This window comes from Ceratotherium simum, chromosome 35, assembly GCF_057802395.1.
Source record: "Ceratotherium simum simum isolate JZ-2026a chromosome 35, ASM5780239v1, whole genome shotgun sequence".
Lineage (NCBI taxonomy): Eukaryota > Metazoa > Chordata > Mammalia > Perissodactyla > Rhinocerotidae > Ceratotherium > Ceratotherium simum.
In genome coordinates this window covers 7,523,205-7,539,223 of record NC_141934.1, presented here as the reverse complement: position 1 = coordinate 7,539,223, position 16,019 = coordinate 7,523,205, and the positions used below count along the sequence as shown (strand labels likewise).

General features: G+C 42.6%; 1 protein-coding gene across 6 annotated transcripts in view; it reads right to left on the bottom strand.

Annotated features, from left to right (window-relative positions):
* Positions 1 to 13,074, bottom strand: part of EIF4ENIF1 (eukaryotic translation initiation factor 4E nuclear import factor 1) — a 43,815-nt gene extending 30,741 nt beyond the window's left edge. For 3 of the 6 annotated variants that reach the window (XM_087423941.1, XM_004429747.3, XM_004429750.3), the window contains exons 1-2: positions 12,873 to 12,971; positions 11,818 to 11,940 (exon numbers count right to left, since the gene is read on the bottom strand). In XM_087423941.1, the coding sequence (XP_087280067.1) occupies positions 11,818 to 11,913 (96 nt within the window). In that variant the 5' untranslated portion in view covers positions 11,914 to 11,940; positions 12,873 to 12,971. Of the gene's footprint in view, positions 1 to 11,817; positions 11,941 to 12,594; positions 12,689 to 12,872; positions 12,973 to 13,055 lie in introns of those variants that run through there. The other 3 variants (XM_087423942.1, XM_087423943.1, XM_087423944.1) reach the window with 3 other exon arrangements.
* Positions 13,075 to 16,019: the final 2,945 nt, after the last annotated feature.

The following is a 16,019-nucleotide window of genomic DNA, read 5'->3' as shown; positions in this document are numbered from 1 at the left end:
ATACTTGGCCAATATCATTTTAGATGCATAAGAGAGACGCGAATCCATTACATACAATAGATGCCTTAGAGCATAAGGCTTTCCCTCTGCAGAACCTGGCTGAGAAGGGCTGTCAGTTTTATATAACCAGTTATCAATAATATTTTATCTAATCAACCACTCCAGATTCCAATTTTGTCCACTGACCCAGTAATGTCCTTTATATTACTTTTTTTAGCCTCCAACACAAGATCCAGTCTAGAATCAGATATCAGTTATCATGTCTCTTTGGTCTCTAATCTGGAACATTTCTACAACTTCTTTTGTCTTTTATGACTTTGATATTTCTAAAGATTACGGCCTATTTTTTTTTTTTTTTTAAGAAAACTTTATTCATTTTCGGTTTATCTAATGTTTCCTCATTAGACTGAGGCTAGGTAACCCTGGGGCAGAATACTAACTTAAGAAATGTTGTGTCCATCTCAGAGCGTCACCTCTGGACGCCCACGTCCATCTGCCCCTTATTAGTGATGTTAATTTTGAACAGATGGTCAAGATGTTCTCCAGTTTCTCTACTTTCAGTTACTACTTTCCCCTTGCAATTAGTCTGTAGTCTATGGGCAATGCTCTAAAATCATCCAAATATCCTGGTCTTCATCAAAATTTCCCCCTAAATTTAGCATCTATTGATGATTCTTGCCCAAACCAATCTTGATTTTCCAAGTCTAGGCCTCTCTGGCCTCTCTCCACAGTTACCAGTCAGCGCTTGTAAACATAAACCTTCCCTTCTCCCCTGCTTATTTGCCTATTTATTATTGGCATGGGCTCAGATTCCTAGTTTCCAATGGTGTACAAGTCATTAATGTCCTTAATTATTTTGGTGCTCAAATTGGGAGTCTCTTCAAGCTGGGTCCTGTGTCCTTTTGACATACCCCACCATTCTTTAAAAAGTGCTTCCTTACTTTCCGGCTTACCTTGTATCCATCTTGCACTAGCCCTAGCCTAGAACTAGCCCTCGAGTCAGCCATTTCTTTGAGAAATCTTAGTTCCTTCAAGTGAGTGAATGGTGTAAGAAACCAACATCTGGGAACTGGGTATCCTCATTTGCTTCTAGGCCCTTTCAGCAGAACTAGGAAATATGCACAATGATATACACATGTATGTATTTAATATAAACACATATGCTCATAAACGTGCATACACACAAAAAATGCCTCCCTTTTTATATACATTTAAACATTTTCATAATAAAGTAAAAAAAGCAATTTCAAACTTTCAGTATCAGTAAAATGCTACAACTGCCTTGTAAAAAAGCTTATATCGCTGTGCCATGACTTCTGCACTACCCCCATCACAGGCTTCACAACAGAATGCTTGCTGCTTCTCTGATCACTGCTTTCCATATCTTGGGGTAAATATGGAGGGACAGATTTACTCTCTCAGCCTATAGGAATCACTGCACGTAAGCATGCCATGAATTCAGTCAAGTGCCTTCAGACACCTGAAGCATTTAAATGTTTTCTCCATGACAGCAAAATGTCCTAGGACCAGATGACATTTTAATTTTAAAACCAGAATATCAACCAGGCACTTGCATTTATTTAGGTATTATATCATATTAATTGGGTAGAAATACCCATAAAATTTAGAAGTCTGAGATAAACAGAATTTCAAATATAAGAAAATGTCTAGAGGCTGCTCGAAATTCTGAAAAAAAAAAAAAACTGTCAAAGCACTGACACACCACCTACAAATCGCCAGTAAAGACTAAAGTCCAGTGAAATATGCAGGGCAAACACGGTGCCAGAGATGCAATGGTGACACAAATTTGGCGGATGGGGTGGGGGGCGATGAACCAATAGTAGTTATGATGATAGCAGATATTATGATACTGAAACCCTCAAGACAGGAGGGCTTAGAATTTTCCAGTAGAAACAGGAAGGATCTTGCAATATAGGAAATACTTATACATATACTACACGAAAAAACATTGTAAAGCAATTTTCTGCTATTAGAAGCAAACCAAAGATGATTACATACTAATACCCACCACCTTCAAATCCAAATATTAAACTAAGAACCCTAGTATACTGTTAAACCAAGAGCAATGTATGTCATACTTAAATATGTATATTCTCAATATACAAAAGTTTCTAACAATGAGGCTTTGTTTGAAACTTTTAACCCCAGAAGATACTAGAGAGCCCAAGTGACAGGTATTCTCTATTACTACTACAGCTATTTGCTGAAACTCTTTTGATTTTATCTATTTATTTAGGAGTTAATTGGGAAAGATTAACATTTTAACACAGATACAAAACATGTATGAGGACCAAATGTTCTATATGTGGGGATCAAAAAATATTTTAACAAAGGTAACAAACAGCCTTAAAAAAAAAGGGAAATGAGGGAGCTAGCCCGGTGGCGCTGGCGGTTAAGTGCGCGTGCTCCGCTGCTGGCGGCCAGGGTTCGGATCCCAGGCGCTCACCAACGCACCGCTTGTCAGGCCATGCTGTGGCGGCATCCCACATAAAGTGGAGGAAGATCGGCACGGATGTTAGCTCAGGGCCAGTCTTCCTCAGTGAAAAGGGGAGGATTGGCATGGATGTTAGCTCAGGGCTGATCTTCCTCACACACAAAAAAAAGGAAATGAGGAAACTAAGGAGAGAGGACAACTACATGTAATATGGTATTCTGGATGCAAAACTAGGACAGAAAAAGGGCATTAGTTTAAAACTAAGGAAATGTCAAAATATATGTAAATCAAACCATCATGCTGTACACTTTAAACTTATACCATGATGTACATCAATTATTTCTCCATAAAGCTAGGAAAAAAAACCTAAGGAAATGTGACTAAAGTATGGACTTCAGTTAATAACAATGTATCAACATTGTTAATTGTAACAAATGCACCATACAAATCTAAGATATTAATAGGGAGAACTAGGTGAAGGGTATATATGAACTTTCTATGTTCTCAGTTTTTCTGTAACTCTAAAACCATTCTGAAAAAGTTTACCTCTACCTCATACGACATACAAAAACTCAAAATGTAAAAAATTTTAAGTAAATTAAACTAAAAGGTTCAGTTACCGGAGGTTAACGTTTTGCTTATTTTTTAATTTAATTAATTTATTTTTATTTACAGTTATAAGAGCTATAACTATAAAACTCTTAGAAGAAAACGTGGGTGTAAATCTTCATGATCTTGAGTTAAGCAATGTTTCTTAGCTATGATACTGAAAGCACAAGCAACCAAAGAAAAAACAGATAAACTGGACTTCCAATTTAGAAACTTTTGTGCCTCAAATGATACTATCAAGAAAGTGAAAAGACAACCCACGGAATAGGAAAAAATATTTACAAATCATGTATCTGGTAAGGGTCTAGTATCCAGAATATAGAGAGAACTCTTAGAACTCAACAACAAAAAGACAACAATCCAATTGAAAAACAGGTAAAAGATTTCAATCAATTTTTCTCCAAAGAAGATACACAAATGGCCAACAAGCACATGAAAGATATTCAACATCATTAGTCATTAGGGAAATGCAAGTCAAAACCACAATGAGACACCACTTCACGTCTACTAGGATGGCTATTAAAAAAAAAGGGAAAAAAAAACTGGCAAGGATGTGGAGAAACTGGAACCCTCTAACATTGCTGATGGGAATGTAAAAATGGTGCAGCTGCTGTGTAAAAGAATGGCAGTTCCTCAAAAAGTTAAACAGCTTCCATATGACCCAGCAGTTCCACTCCTAGGTATACAAAGAGAACTGAAACATTACGTTCACACAAAAACTTGTACATGAATGTTCATAGCAGCATTATTCACAACAGCCAAAAAGTAGAAACAACCCACGTGTCCATCAACTGATGAACAGATAAACAAAATGTGGTACATTCATACAATGGAATATTTGGCAATAAAAAGGAATAAAGTACCAATACATGCTACAACATGAACCTTAAAAACATCATGTTAAGTGAAAGAAGCCAGACACAGAAGGCCATATAGTATATGATTCTATTTATACGCAAATGTTCAGACAGGTAAATCTATAGAGACAGAATGTAGATTAATGGTTGCCAGGGCTGGGGGAAGGGGATAATGGGGAGTGATTGCTAATGGACAGAGTTTCTGTTTAGGGTGATGAAAATACTCTGCAATTTGATAGCAGTGATGGTTATACAACTTTGTGAATTGACTAAAAACCACTGAATGGTACACTTTAAAAGGGGTGAATTTTATGTATGCGAATTGTATCTCAATAAAAAATTTTTCTTTAAGTAAGTTAAACTAAGAGGTTCAGTTACCAGAGATTAATGTTTTGTTTAATTTCTCTTCTTACAGACTATTACTCTAATCACAGACTGATAAATGCCAACTACTCTTAGACACAGCCTGGTGGTCTAGTGGTTAAGATTTACCACTCTCACAGCCGAGGCCTGGTTTCCTTTCCCGGCCATCTGTCTCTCTGCTATACACAGGGTCAGCAGGAGGTGAAATTGAATTGACAGCACTAACAACATAACTCTCAGATATAAGAGTCACTCAGGTTGGTAAAAACGTTTTAACTTTCCCTCTATTATTCCAGTTTTCTTTGTGCCTTCATATGCTTGGCATATACTAGGTGTGAATAAATGTTCAAGTGACCACCTATACAAACCTGAGAGAGCCTGTAAGAGCACAAGGGAGAGCAGCGAGCCAGTTGCACACTGGCATTAACCATGCCAGCAGCACCATTTGTGCCAGGGTACACCCTGACCAAGAGCAATGGCTAAAACACAGCCCACCTGTCTAGAGGATGAAGAGGCATCTTCTTCATTAACAGGCTGAGAACTGGGAAAACAAAACAATTCTTAGATTGTAAAAGCTGCTGGGAATAGCTTTAAACATCTCAGTAAAACCAAACGTGCTGTTCTTGAGAGCAGGGCTTCTTAAATCAGTTTTACGGCCTCAAGGAGTAGAAGACCCCCTGAAACCATATACGAAATTATGCATTTCTGCAGTGAGTATTCATACCTTCAAAAGATCTCCAATGGACCTGAAGAGGTTAAGAAATAGTGCTGCTTTAAACCAGTCATGTTTCTCAAATTATGGCCCAAGGTCCACCCGGACATTTAGGGAAAAATGAGATCCTCCTCATGGGGTTTAGAGGGCTAAATCCGCTACCTTCCAGCAACGTTTTAAGTTGCATAAGATGGAATCCCAGCCTGAGAGGATCCCCCGTTTAAGTGGGGAGGGGAGAAGCCATGAGCTAAGTCAATACAAAGTTTCCTCTTTTCATAACTGTCCACAGATCATTTCCTGTGTGCCAGGCTTAGTGTCTAGCACAGGCAGATGACTCTTGTCTCTGGCCCCATGGCTCTCCAGTCTCTCAGGAGAAGTGTTCTTAAACTTCCCATCTCATCAAGAGCCCTTAACAGCAATTATTTCTGGAAAGCAACCCCTTTCAGATATTTTCAAAGAAAACCTTCAACTTTGGCTAAAAGCAAAATACTTGGAAAGTGCCCACCCTGAACTGGGAGTGCTCCCTCTCTATGAGTATTTCAGGAGGGAATGTGAGATGACCTTTTGTAGAGTCCTGAGAACCCAAAGGAACTTACTGATCATGGACAAATTTACTAAAATTATCATCTGGACAAGAGGAGAGTTAATATCTGAGACCTTACTTTTTGTACAGGTTACTAAAACTTGACCAGGCAAGAACAAGCTGCTAATTGCCCAAGAGCCACACACCCAAGGAAGTATAAACACAATTTTCTTAGTTTTAGCAGTCTTCCTTAAAGAAAATTTGCCAAGCTTCCCAAAACAATCTATTTGGGCATTACTAATATGGACACCAACTTTTAGTGATCAGTATTCAAGTAGAAAGCAAATGAATCTGAGTATAAACCCCAAACAATAGTGGTTAAAATCCTCATCCAGTTTCTTTCTGCAGAAATCCCACGCAGAAGTAGCTACACATTCTGATAACATTCTGACATTACAGAAGAGTTTCACATAAGTCACTTACAGGAAGAGATGAAAGGAGAAATATTCTTTACCTTTGTAAGCTGAATTCAATTCACAAGAGTAAGAAGCTCAAATTTTATAAAAAATCCAAAGTTTTATTTCTTTGTTCATCGTCAAAGCACTCTAGGAGGGGCCCAGTACCTCACCTGTGTGTGTGCCTAGCTCTTCCTAAAGGTGAATGTCCAGGGAGCAGTGTTCGCGTTGGGTCTGCCTTTGACCTTCCCCTCCCAGTCCCCACCCTCTACCTAGCATTGGCCCATCAGGCTTTCAGATGGTTGCTGACTGACCTGATATTTCATTCTACTGAGTCACATGACTTTTCTGAAAGGATTAGAAAGCTTTTAAAAATAGATCACGATGGGGTAATGGCATCCATAGTAGTTAGCCAGGGCAATGGTGAACTAACAACACAAGGGCACATAGCATACACCACGCCCCCCAACCCCCATTCATGAGGTTTGTTGCTAAAGGGGCAGCATTTAGAACAGTTCTTAGGGCAGGGTCAGGATTCAAACCAGATCCTGCAGAGTTGATAAGCAGGACTTAGCACCCGGATTCACCCAAGCATCTCTAATGGTGGCTGATTTGATGCAAAGATTTTCTTCTATTGAAAGAACTTATTTGAAACTAAGAACATGAGAATGGGGGAAAAAAACAGGAAAGCTTGTTTTCTGTTGATCTGGCCAATGGAATACAAATAAAACTTGGCTTTTAAATGTGTTTACACAACTGATAAAAGCAATGCAAAACGTTAAGTAAGCAGGTAGATAAATACTAGAAGGAAACTTAGAATCATTTCTAGGGTGGTGGCATTACATCTTCAGTAGGGCTTTCTGGTTTCTTATTGAAATGAAGATGGTTACCATGACATTTAGAAAATACACATCTTGATCTAAAGTTGGTATCTAAAGGAGGTATCTTTTAGTAGCTACCCCCACCCTCATTACGTACATCAATCATAAGCAGTTTTTAGCGCTTATTGTGTGCCTGCTACTTTTCTAAGCACTTGACATGAATTTTCTGATTTATTCCCCACAGAAATCCTACCAGGCAGATATTATTCCACCTGCATTTTACAGAGGAAAAGGTTGCGATTCAGAGAAGCTAAGTACATGCTGAAGGTCACACACGTTAAGTGGTAGAGTGGGGGATCCTAAACCAGGCAGTGGGGCTCAACAGCACCTTATCCTCTCCACTGCTTCTCTTGAGAGGACAAGGGAAGGTACACAACCCCTCCCAGCAGCTCTGTCACTCAGTGTTGAGTCTGTCTCTATCCAGTGGGATCACTGGGAACCCTGAGCCAAACTGCTACCTCTGTGGGCAGGCTCCCCCTAAGCCAGCCTCCTCTCATTGCACCTCTTCCTGAATCAAAGGCCCTGCCCACAAATTTCTATTAAAGGTTCCAATTGTGAAATGACTGGCTCCTTATCTAGCTTAAGTTCCCACCATGAGCAAGAGCCCTGAATCACAATTTTTCAAGATGACTTAAAATTGGAACAGGTAGGAAAGAGCAGTCAGAAGACTATCTATGGTGCTGCCAGCCAGCCCCCTCTAAGAAACTCCAGTTAGCTAGGTGTTTTGGTCAGCTGAAACATTAAGATTGTATAATAATTTTTTTTTTTTCGTGGAGAAGATTGGCTCTGAGCTAACATCTGTTGCCAATTTTTCTCTTTTTGCTTGAGGGAGATCGTCCCTGAGCTAACATCTATGCCAATCTTCCTCTATTTTGTATGTGGCACGCCTGCCACAGCATGGCTTGATGAGCAGTGTGTAGGTCTGCGCCCAGGACCCGAACCCACAAATCCTGGGCCACTGAAGTGGAGCACGCAATCTTAACCACGATGCCACCAGTCTGGCCCCTGATTTTTCATACCATAATCCTGCCTTCCCCAATATAAATAGGCATTCCTATTTTTATACTAGCTCAAGAAGTTTGTAGCTAAATGTGTCACTGAAATACCACCTGTTAGAGATTACTACTCAACTCAGTTTATGAAAGCTATCTATTAAGTTATCAAACGAGATCTTTGTATAGACAAAACTGACCATCTGACTCCTGACTTCAACCTAGGATTTAAATCACAGTACTCTTTCCTCAGAGGCTTGACTTCAGGTCTCACAACTGATTCCCTCCCAGAAGGCTAGGAGGATTACTCAAATCAGTCCACTTCAGTCGCCTGTCTATTTTCTTAATGGTTTTAAAGCAAGGACATAAATATGGCTGTACCACTGTGACCAACTGCCCATCGACCACAAATTAGGGAGGCCTCCTTTAAAAATCCCTCTAGACACTGATGACTAAAAAGATGCCAATTCATAACTGGTCAAGGCAATGAAGAGCACATATGGAATCAATCTCAGATAATCCAAAACCTACTTTTTAGCTGGGAGACTTAACAAGCATGATTAACACTGGTATCAAGCCGAATGTTCTGAGTATTCTCTGCTTTCATTCCCTGTCCACCTGCAGGTAACAGCATTCAATAAAGAGTCAGTGGCAAAATACAGGGGCAAAGGAGGAACAGCACAAAGTACATACACTCTGTGATCTCAAGATCAGTATGTTCATCTGAAGGAAAAAACATGGATCTGAATAGTGGGATAGTCCAAAGCATTTCTATTTTGTATTTCAAGCGGAAGATGTTATTCTATTAGTGATACTACACCTCAAGAACTGGTGAACAAGGACCTCCGATGAAGGTAAGAAAAAGTTGAATAAGTCCCAAAGTTTTTCCATTAATAAGCATCACTGCTTTCTATTTCCTAAAATGGTTCTCAAACTTGAATCCGAGTCAGAATTCCCTGAAAGACTTGTTAAATGCAAATAGCTGGGTGCTACCCCTAGAGTTTGATTCAATACCTCTGAGATGGGGCCTGAGATTTTGTATTTCTAACAAGTTAACAAGTGATGCTAAATGCTAGTTTAGGGACCATGCTTTGAGAACTACTGTCTAAACCACTTTTAATCCATGACTTTGAGGTGAAACTCCACTCTACAACCTCCAAAAGTCCTTCAACATAACCCAATCACTTTATAAATGCCCATGTAAATACCACCAAAACATAGCTGTTGGTCTTAGGAATCTGGCCTGGCAAAATAGACCTGAGTGGGTTTATAAATTAAGGGCTCAAGACCATCAGGATAACAGGTGCATATGATAAACTCACTTATAACCATCCCAACTAATTATCACTGAGGCTTAAGGATAGGCCTGAAAGTACCCAATGTGACTAACGAGTTCCTGAGACATTCACGGAAGCACGACACCACCTGAACCCTGAGGGGTAACTATGCATCTGAGTTGCTTGACAACATCAACACCATCTATCAAGTTCTCCAAGGAAGACTAAAGCCTGCTACTTAAGGTATGATAAGTGGACCAGTAGTATGGGCACCACCTGGGGGCTGGTTAAACAGCCAAATTTTCAAGCCCAGCCTTGACATACAATCAGAATTCACACTTTACCAAGATTCATAGGTGATACCCAGACACATTAACGTTTGAGAAGCAAGGTGGACTAAAGGATGTCCTAACACACAGGGAAACTCTGGTATGTTACCCTGAAAAGCAGTCAGCCAAACATCTGGATTCCTCCACCTTCATGGAAAAAACTCGAATTCTGAACTATTAACACTATCCCATCTAAAACTGAATGCTAAACTAAGAAGGGTCAAAGGTTAAGAAGCCCTCTCATCTGGCCAATTTGTTTTTTTTACTTTGTAGTCAACATCTCACATTTACAAAAGTTCTCACAAAATACATCACTTATAAAAATCACTGATGATAATTTTCTTCTACTGCGTCTCAACTTTCTAGCCTGTGAACTTGAAGTGGCAGAACCATTACTAAATGCTGTATTTATCCCAATAGTTTGATCTCAGTATGTAGATAGGGAGGAGGATGGCGGCTCAAATATTACTCCAGTTGTGGAACCAACAGACCACTTATAATAGTGCTCAGAACAGAGAGTTGTTTCAAGCTTTCTTCAAAAGGACAAAGGCTTAGTTTGCTTCAAGTCCCATACACTGTAAATTACTAGAGTGTTGAAAAACACACATACGAAAGCACCACCCTAACACTGCCTAAATATTATCCTAAAGCTGTCATTAATTAAATCCTCTTGAATGGAATAGAAAGTAAACCTATTTCCAACTAAATTTGGTAGAGAAGACCATTAAATCTAAGCTCCACTGTCATTAACCTAAAACATGTTTTTCTTAACCATTTCTTTAAGACGCAATTATCTAAGTATGGCAGAATTCTGGGGCTGGACTGCCAAAAATGGGCAATATTGAGCTTCTTAATCTTTACTGTAGACATAGATAAGTACTACCCTAAGAGAGACCAACAATATTTTCCTAAAAATGACTTACGCATAAAGATAGATATGCATAAAGGTGCAACATACATACCATTCTCTAATCAGCATATGAAAGTGATTGAAAAGTCTCTCTGCCTGGACTCCACAAAGTAGAGTACCAGTCAGAACTTTTATTCAAAAAGTACTAGAAGATTTGAAATCACATAAGCTTATAGAAGCAGTTCAAATCAGTTTCCCTTCATTTAATAAGCTTTTCTCCATTCAGAATTCACCTGTCAACACTTTAAATAATGAATTTAAGTCGTGAAACACTACTCCAGCACTCTCAGGTGAGAGAAACTACACTTGGGAAGAACAAATCTGAATGAAGAAGTACAATACTTTCTATCAACTCACATTCTATTATGCCAAAACAGATTGTGTTAAGAAAGCAATTAACCAAGAACCCTTTTACACCTGAAAATACTTTTCCTGTAGAGAGCTTTTTTTAAATGCTAAAAATGGATATTACTTTGATATCCATTTGGATAATACTTTGGCATTGGATGAATAATACTTTGATAGCATTTGATACTTTACCACGTAGGTAAGAGCAGTGGCACAAGTACATAAACAAGGCCTGACTTGAAAATATTAACCATTCAGTACCCCGGGGAACCCAGGGACAATAACCACATTAGAGTCCTTGACTGGGTCCATATTCAGGAAATACAGATATGGCCTAACTAGAACATAACCCTTCCCATCAACTTTCCTATTTTTATCTACTCCAGCCCAGTACATTTCAGGGAACCAGAAATGAATTCACAGCTCACCAAGTCCTGTCAACCTCTTCAGAAACATTCAGTAGCCAACAACATACCGAAGCAATAGCTTCAATCAATATATGACCTTGAGGTGATTTGCACCCCCGCTGGAAAGAGCAGGTATCTAGATGAGCAGTTTAAAATCACCACAAGTTTTCAGCTAGGGAAAATATGATTGAAGTTTTACTTTTGTGAGTCCACATCCAATTTGCAACGGGAAATAAAAAACAATTAAAAAATCTGGTTACCCTAGCTAAGCACACCAAAGAGCATTCCTTTGGGGAGTTTACCTTTCAAGGAAACATCAATACAGGGGACATTGATTCTGTAAGGCATCTCAAAGCTGGAATCCTTACCGTACAGCATGTGAGTCAATAAGACACCAGTTACATAGCTGTTACAGAATCTGTGTGCTAACATATATTGATCCCCAAATTCATATGGAATCTGAGCCAATATTCCCTTCACCTGAAGGCTACTTAGAAGCAAATTCTAGTTTAAACTCTGGGTATTCACTTTCAGAAAAAGGTTCAAAGCAATGCTTTACTAAATCCTAGTTAATATTTAGTCCATACAGTGAGCCAAAAGTAAGACTACCACTTGAGATGAAACTAATGAAATACCTACACAATGTTACTAACCTCCCCATCTGTAAAGAAACACTATTTCATTAGTAACAAAGCCTACTTTTGTATATCGATGGGGGGATTTGGAGGCCGGTTGTTTCTTCAGGTCAAGGAAAGCATCTCCATTTTCTGTTTCAACCACACTTCTTCTATCCATGGCTCCTTGGTCTACAATTCTTTGCACCTGGAAGATAAATCGGCACAAAACTGTCACGGAAAACAAATTTTCAGAAGTCTTGACTGCTTAAGAAAGTGAAACCCTTACCTCTTAAAATGACTACCTTTAAAAAACAAATCCTCACTCAACAATAATGCTATAAACCAGAACCCACTTGGAAATAGAACCACTGGTACTTAGTTATCTCTTACAGTAAAATGCTCTAAGCATCAACAGGGTAAGGAAAGCAGAAGTGGAAGGTGCCCAAATCAGGGTACAGCCTTTAAGCAGCTTTAATACGAAAAGAAACCAAGATTAGTCGCTGCCACGCATAGGGGCCGTTCAGGCAGCAGTGGGGAAGTTTCCCGGGGTGGGGGCAGGTAGAAGACCCGCTGGGGATCCGGGAAGTCGAGCTGTGGTAAAGTGCCTGTCACTTGCCAATGGACGGCGCCAGCTGCCCCTTGTTATCCGGGGGCCAGGGACTGGGGACCGAGCCCGAGCGCCCCTCGCCCAGGCGGCCGCACCTGTGGCCATGTCAGGAGCGCCCGTAGCAAAGAAGGGGCGAGTGCTGGCTTCAGTTCCGAAACTCAGCTTCCCCAGGCCGCGACCCCAACCCCCGGCCTCTCGCACAGGCCCCGGCCCAGCGGCCTTCTTCGGAGGAAGGGCGGGGACGGTACTCACGGAGGGGAGGCAGGTCGGAGGGAGCGCGGAGGCCGAATCCCCCGGCCCGGGCGCTCCCAGCTGGAGCCGGCGCAGGCCCGCCGCCGTCCGCCCCAGCCCGGCGGCTAGGGCCCCGCCAGCCCGCCCGCTGCCTGCCGGCCTCGCGCCCCTGCCCACCCCCCGCGCGCGCCCCGGCGCTCGCGCTCACGCACGCGACCCCGGGAGCAGCGCGCCCCTGTCCCTCCTCTCCCTGCGGGCCCTGGAGCGCGGTGTCCCGGCCCCCGCCGCCAGGCCCTTACTCGGTGCCTCTGCCGCCGCTCCCCTCCCCGCCACCCGCGCCGGTCCGAGGGCTGCTCCGCGCGGCCTCCGCTCTCGCCCCCCCGACCCGCTCGAGCTGTCTCTCATCAGCCGCCGTAACCGCAGCCCAGCCCTCTGCCCCTCCTTCCCGGCCCCCTCCCCCTTAATGACTCCCCTCCACGCACCCCGGCCCCAGCGCCGCCTGCGCCGCCGCGCGCCCGGATGTGAGGTGGCCGCCGCGGTGCCGGACGGAAAAGAGAAACATCGCGGCGCGCTCCCCGGGCGCCAGCCCCTGCGTGCGCCCAGCGGCGGGGAGGCGGAGGCGGGGAAGAGGTGGCGGCGGCGGGGAGGAGGCCAGGGCGGGGGCAGCGGAAGCCCTCCCCGGTGCGCGCAGGCGGTCGCCGTGGGCAGCCCCGGGGAGGACGCCGCGCTCCCACGCGCGCTTCGGGGCGGGGCGCAACGGGGCGGGCGGTGCTTGCACCCCGCAACCCCCGCTCGGCAGCGCTTCTGGTAAGGTGGCGGTAGCCGCCAAGTGGGCCGGGGTCCGCGGCCTGCTGCGACCGGGGAGCGCGTCGACCGCTGCGTTTCCACGGTTCGCGTCGGCGGAGAACCTTGGGGCCCTGGCAGTGGGAATCTGAGTTAGGCGAACCTAGGGGCTTTTGAGCCTTCCGGGTGTGGGCTCGAACCTAGTATTTTCTACTAGTGGTGTGTAATCTTGGGCAGAGCTCTGACTTCTCTGAGGTTCGGTCTTCTTTCTCAAATGGCCTCTCTATAAATTTATGAGGAATAGACGAGATTACGCGTTGCTGCATTAATAAGCAAATTTGCCGCGATTGTTTTTGATTGAGCTAAGGGCGACTGACAAATTCATTGAAAAGTTCTTTCGCGCCCATAACCTGAATCTTGAGCCTGCACGAGAAGGGGCAGTTCTAGTGTGTTTGGGTGAAAATGAGCTGGCGAATGTCAAGCGCTTAGTACATAGTGCCGAGACTGGCTGACGGGGGCACAGAAATGCAAATATAATTTCCCTACTCTAAGCGATGAAAGTAACTGCTGCTCCGGGGAGGAGCGGGCAGGAAGGGTTTGGCGGGGATCACAGGTGAGCCCGGTCTCCAGGAATATCACGTACCCCAGTTTCTGCCCCGTAGGACCGCCCAGGGTTGGTGAGAAATGACACATGGGCGTGGAGGGAAACGTAATTTTCCTCGCTAAAGAATAGCGAAGACTACATTTCTTTGAAGGGGCCTACTTTCTTTGAGCTTCACTTTCCTCACTTGTGAAATGAGGGGATTGGGCAGTAAGTGATCACTAACTTCCCTTCCTATGAGTGTTGGCACTAGAGAAAACAATAATGAAAACGTTTTTCTGTTTGTGATATTGAATACGATGTGTCTCTTACAAACTGTCTTTTCTCTGCAGGCAAGAGACAGAGGGAAGTGTTTGCAAGTCGGGCTGAGTTTGCATTGCCGCTCTACCACACCCTACAGGATGTGGAGAATTAGGCCATTTATCCTTAGCCTTGGTTTTCTCATCTGTAAAATTTAGAAGATAACCCACTCAGGGCTGTTGACAAGGTTAAAATAGGATAAGGTAGGCAAAAAGTTTTATACAACCTCCATAAAGCTGTTTTTTTGTTTTTTTTAAGCCTATACAGAGACACATTGTAGGTGGTCAAACAATGGTCATTTTTATTATTATTTTTAAAACCAAGCTGCTATTAGAATCCAGGTTCTTCCTGATGCTAGGGAAATGGTTTAATCTTCTTGTCATTATGGAATAGTGGAGAAGGCCCATTCTTTGAAGCTCTTAAATCCTGGCTCTGCTGCTTACTATGAAACCTGAGCCAGTCATTTCACCTTTCTGGACCTGTTTACTCATCTGTCAAAAAGGGATAGCAGTACCTCCTTTTCAGACTTGTGGGAGGAGTTACAGATAACATTAAAAACAGTGTTTTGGCTATCTATTGCTGTGTAACAAACCACTCCCAAACTCAGTGGCTTAACTCAACATTTATTTTGCCTCTGAATGTGCAATTTGGGCCTGTTCTAGTTGAGACACTGGTCTCTGCTCCATGTAGCATCAGCTGGGGCGCTGGAAGGCTGCGGGCTAGGATCATCTAATCGCTCACTTACTCACCTGTTTGGTGGTTAATGGTGGCTGTCAACTGGGACCACTGGAGCTGTTGGCTGGAACACACATTGCCTCTCTGTGGCCTGAGCTTCCTTACAACCTGGTGGCTAGAGAGAATGAGAGAGCCAGACAGTTGCTGAATTGTTTTTTTTCTAACTATGCTTCCAAGTCACTCAGTGTCTATTCTGCCACATTCTGTTCCTTAGATAGGAGTTACTAAGGCTGGCCTATATTCAAGGGGAGGGGACTTAGATTCCACCTTTATATGAGAGGAGTGTCAAAGAATTTGTGGGCATATTTTTAAATTACCACAAGCCACACACGAAATCTGCTCAAGGTACTGTAGCTAGCATGATAGAGGCCTCACCTGGAGCTAATGTCCTGGGCCCTCTATCCTTGTTAGGAGAACGATCCTAGTTAGGACATACTCTTCCACCAGGCTCTTCTCTTGTAGAACCTTGGTCTCAACTCACTTCTTACCTCTCAGAGTCTCAATTTATCCTTGTGAAAGAATAAAACAATTATTACCTAGGAATAAAGGTAATAATTTACTAAGGGAGGGCGTCTAAAAATTTCTTTCACCTCTGCCAAGCAAAAGCTAGATGCTTGCAAATCCTTGTTTCATTGTAGCTTTTGAATGTTACTCTCCTTGGCAGGAATGATAATTTGTAATTCTAAATGCCCCTTTTTGCAACTAGTAATGAAATTTCAAATATCAGAATGGGAAACCCCTTTGAGAGAGTGAGAGAGAAATGACTTATTCTAGTTCTTTACTAAATATAAGATCTTGGTTTACGTTCAAAATGTTTGTTCCAAGTTTGGCATAAGGAGACTCAAAGGTTTAGTCATTTGGGGGAAATTAGTCCAAGAACAGTAGAGAAGCAAATGAAAGTATTAGAAACCTAGAAATTTTGAGAGCAGCCTCATCTCAGAAATTGAATTGCCCTGTGCCTCTCTAAATGAGCTTTTTCCTACTCAGTTTTTCTTGCTCCAAGGGTAATCCCTAGTTCCAAGAAAAT